Source organism: Lindgomyces ingoldianus (genome assembly GCF_010093535.1).
Source record: "Lindgomyces ingoldianus strain ATCC 200398 unplaced genomic scaffold BDR25scaffold_76, whole genome shotgun sequence".
NCBI classification, from domain to species: domain Eukaryota; kingdom Fungi; phylum Ascomycota; class Dothideomycetes; order Pleosporales; family Lindgomycetaceae; genus Lindgomyces; species Lindgomyces ingoldianus.
The window spans coordinates 116293-119338 of NW_022985237.1; the positions used below are offsets into that span (position 1 = coordinate 116293).

The 3046-nt window shown below is 49.7% G+C and overlaps 1 protein-coding gene across 1 annotated transcript in view; it reads right to left on the reverse strand.

The window, feature by feature from the left end:
* Positions 1 to 811: 811 nt before the first annotated feature.
* Positions 812 to 3046, reverse strand: part of BDR25DRAFT_320559 (AMP-binding-domain-containing protein) — a gene marked incomplete at both ends in the record, with an annotated part of 13183 nt that continues 10948 nt past the window's right edge. The window contains one exon of the mRNA XM_033691911.1: positions 812 to 2982. Within this exon, the coding sequence (XP_033539542.1) occupies positions 812 to 2982 (2171 nt within the window). The remainder of the gene's footprint in view (positions 2983 to 3046) is intronic.

Here is a 3046-nt window from a genome sequence, read left to right on the forward strand (position 1 = left end):
AAGCAAGTATAAGTCTTTTGTATGTTAACATAGAAGTAGGATTATAAGATAATTAAGAAGGTAGATATAAGTAAAGACATAGCGCAAATGTTCTAAAGCTGCTTCTAGTATAACAGCTAATCTAAACTTGTTGCAATAGAGAGAGATCTATAAACTACACAGAATAGTTACAGCGTACACCTGTACATCTAGACTTTAGAAGAAGGTCTTCTGCTTATCTTAGCTAAAGACACTCTCTATTAGATAGACAACGCACTAATACACACTGCCTACAACACTACTCTATAGCTAAATGCTATAGACATTAACGTGCTTTAGTAGCTACTCTACTTGCCTAACCTTAATGTAATTAAACACCTTTAGTAGGCACTTAAGAAGAAAATCTATAAATTACACCCTAAGTTAGAGAGATAGAGACTAGAGGAAGCTAATAGAGAGGCTTTTATTAAGGCTGCTAAGGAAGCTTAGCGAGCTGTACTCTAAGATCTTATAAAGACGCTAATTAATTTAACGTTAAAAAGAATCAAGGCAGTTATAAAAACTAGAGACTAGCAAACAAAGTACTAGAAGAGAATAGCAATTAAGCCGCTAATCGACCCTTAAAACTAACTTCATCCACACGCAAAAGAAGGTTGTAATCTACAAAGGCGAACTTTTTAGACTAGATAACTCTGACATACATGCGCTGTATAAGAGCACCAGTTAACAAAAGCGATAATCTCAACTGCCTAGTCTCTAGCTCGAAACTTTCCGGACGCTATATAAAACCCCCAACAAATGAAAGTCATCGCCTCCCCACCCAACCTCTCTCTCAAAACTTCGCAAGCGCATCACCCATCAACACCCGCTCACTCCCCGTCAAAAGCGCCAACGCCCTACAAAGCTCCTCCAAAATCCGCTCCACCGTCTTCTCCTCAAACCTCCCCAAATTCCCATTCACAATGACCCTCAACCTAGAGCTCTCCGCCTCCGGAATACCCGTAATCTCCACACTATGCAGCGGCGACTCGCGCAACACCATCCTCGTCAAGCCATCGGCGCCCTCCTTAGCTTCCTCCTCGTCATCATGGCGCGAAAACCCATCAAGTCGGATGCTTTGGCCATGAATCTGGCTTTGAGGTCGCATCTCGTAGTTTTGGAATGTGGTGCAGGCGCCGAAATCTGTTGTTGAAGCGGGCCAGTCTGTGCAGTTGCCCTTCAGATCGTCGAAGCCTAGGGTTTCGAAGGGCAGGCTGTCGACGTACTGTGATTGGACGTTCTGAAGGACATCTCCTAGCGTGGCATTCTCGTCGATGAGGACCCGTACAGGGACTTCGTTGGTGCAAGGGCCGACGATGTTCTGCGACGTGCTCGGCAGGTTCTGCCGTCCGGATACAACGCGGCCGAAGAGGAGGTCGGTGGATCCGGTTTCCTTTGCTAGCATGATGGCACAAGCTGTTGTGAAGACTGTGGCTGGCGTGATTTTGTATCTAGCTAGGAAGGGCGATGGGATGGTCTTCTCCACGATGTAGGTTCCGCTGAGTCTGGGCGCGTTTTCGAGATTGCGTCGCACGTCTGGGATGACGCTCATTGAGGAGTGTTGTAGGACGGAGCCCCAGTAGTTATAGCCGAGTGCACGGCTTTGTACCATGTGCTGGATGTATCTGGCGAATCTTGACGGCGTTGTAAGTGTGTTGCCGTTGTGGAGGGCATGTAGGGAGAGTACAATGTGCTCGAAGCTCAAGCCATCGTACAAAGCGTGTGACATCCGAAGTATTACTCGCACCGTTGATGGTTGTCGCTTGAGAATGGCGATGCGAAGTAATGATTGTCCAAGGCGGAGGGGTTGTTTGAGATCCATGTCCACTACCGAGCGGGTCGCACTTGTGATGTCGCTATCCGTTTCAATTACCTCGATCGGGACAGCAAGGTTTTCTAGAACCACTTGATGCAGCGTGCCTTTGACGGATACGAAAGTAGTGCGGAAGATGTCGAAATGCTGCACTAGGGCCCCACAGCTGCTGGCTAACCTCTCGCAATCCGTATCGGAAGGGAAGTCGATGATAAAGACCGGAGGGACTCGTGGATTTCCTGTTGTTGGATCATGCAAGAACCGTTTCTGAACTTGCGTAGGGGGGTAGACGTCAAGAACCTTGGCCGAACGATCTCCCAGTTGTGGAGTGATCTCATTCTGCACGAAGTCCGAGCGGTCGCCCACCTGAAGGAGCTCGAAGGGAGCGCTGTCTGCTTGTACCGAAGCGGATGCTTCCGCCTCTCCATTCGCTCCCAGCTTGAGAGATAGCTCCGAGGCAAGATCGGCGAGGACAGGATTGCTGAAAATATCTCTCACAGACAGGCTGGTATTCAAGCGCCGGCCGAGACTCGATGCAAGCTTCGTCGCCATGAGGGAATGTCCACCAAGCTCAAAGAAATTTTCCGTGACGCTGACCGCCACTCCTAAAACGTTAGTAAACTCCTCACAGAGCACGCTTTCCATCTCGTTGCGTGGGGTCACGCGCTCCCGAGATAGCCTGCTCTTGGTCACTGTCTTAGCTCTCTTGGCGAGCTCCTTTCTGTCCACCTTACGATTAGAATTGAATGGCATCTGGTCCAGCACCACGATGCGGCTTGGCACCATATAGCCAGGTAGTGAGATCTGTAGACGGTCCCGAACTTGCGCTTCAATCCGACGACTCTGTAGTCCTTGGAGCGGCCGATTTGTGCGTGAGTTCGGCACTTGATTGTCGTCATCGGCAGGAAATTGGATGAGCACACGGCCTCCATCATGTCGTGATTGGTAGTTGTGGAACACTGCATCGACAGCGCCGCTCTGAGATCGTTGGCGGGCCCAGCTGAGCTCGACTCGTAAGCCAGCTTCTTTTCCAAGCTCAACCAGGTCAGCGGCAGAGAGGGCAGGACAGCGTTCGGCCTTTTCGCGAGCGGCTGCTATCCAGTTTTGTGTAGTGTCGTTGTATTCTTCGAGGGACTCGACCAGGCAACGTTCTAGGATTGTCTTGCTGTACGGAATGTTGCTGATAGCAATGGGTTGGTTGCTGGGAGAGCTCTG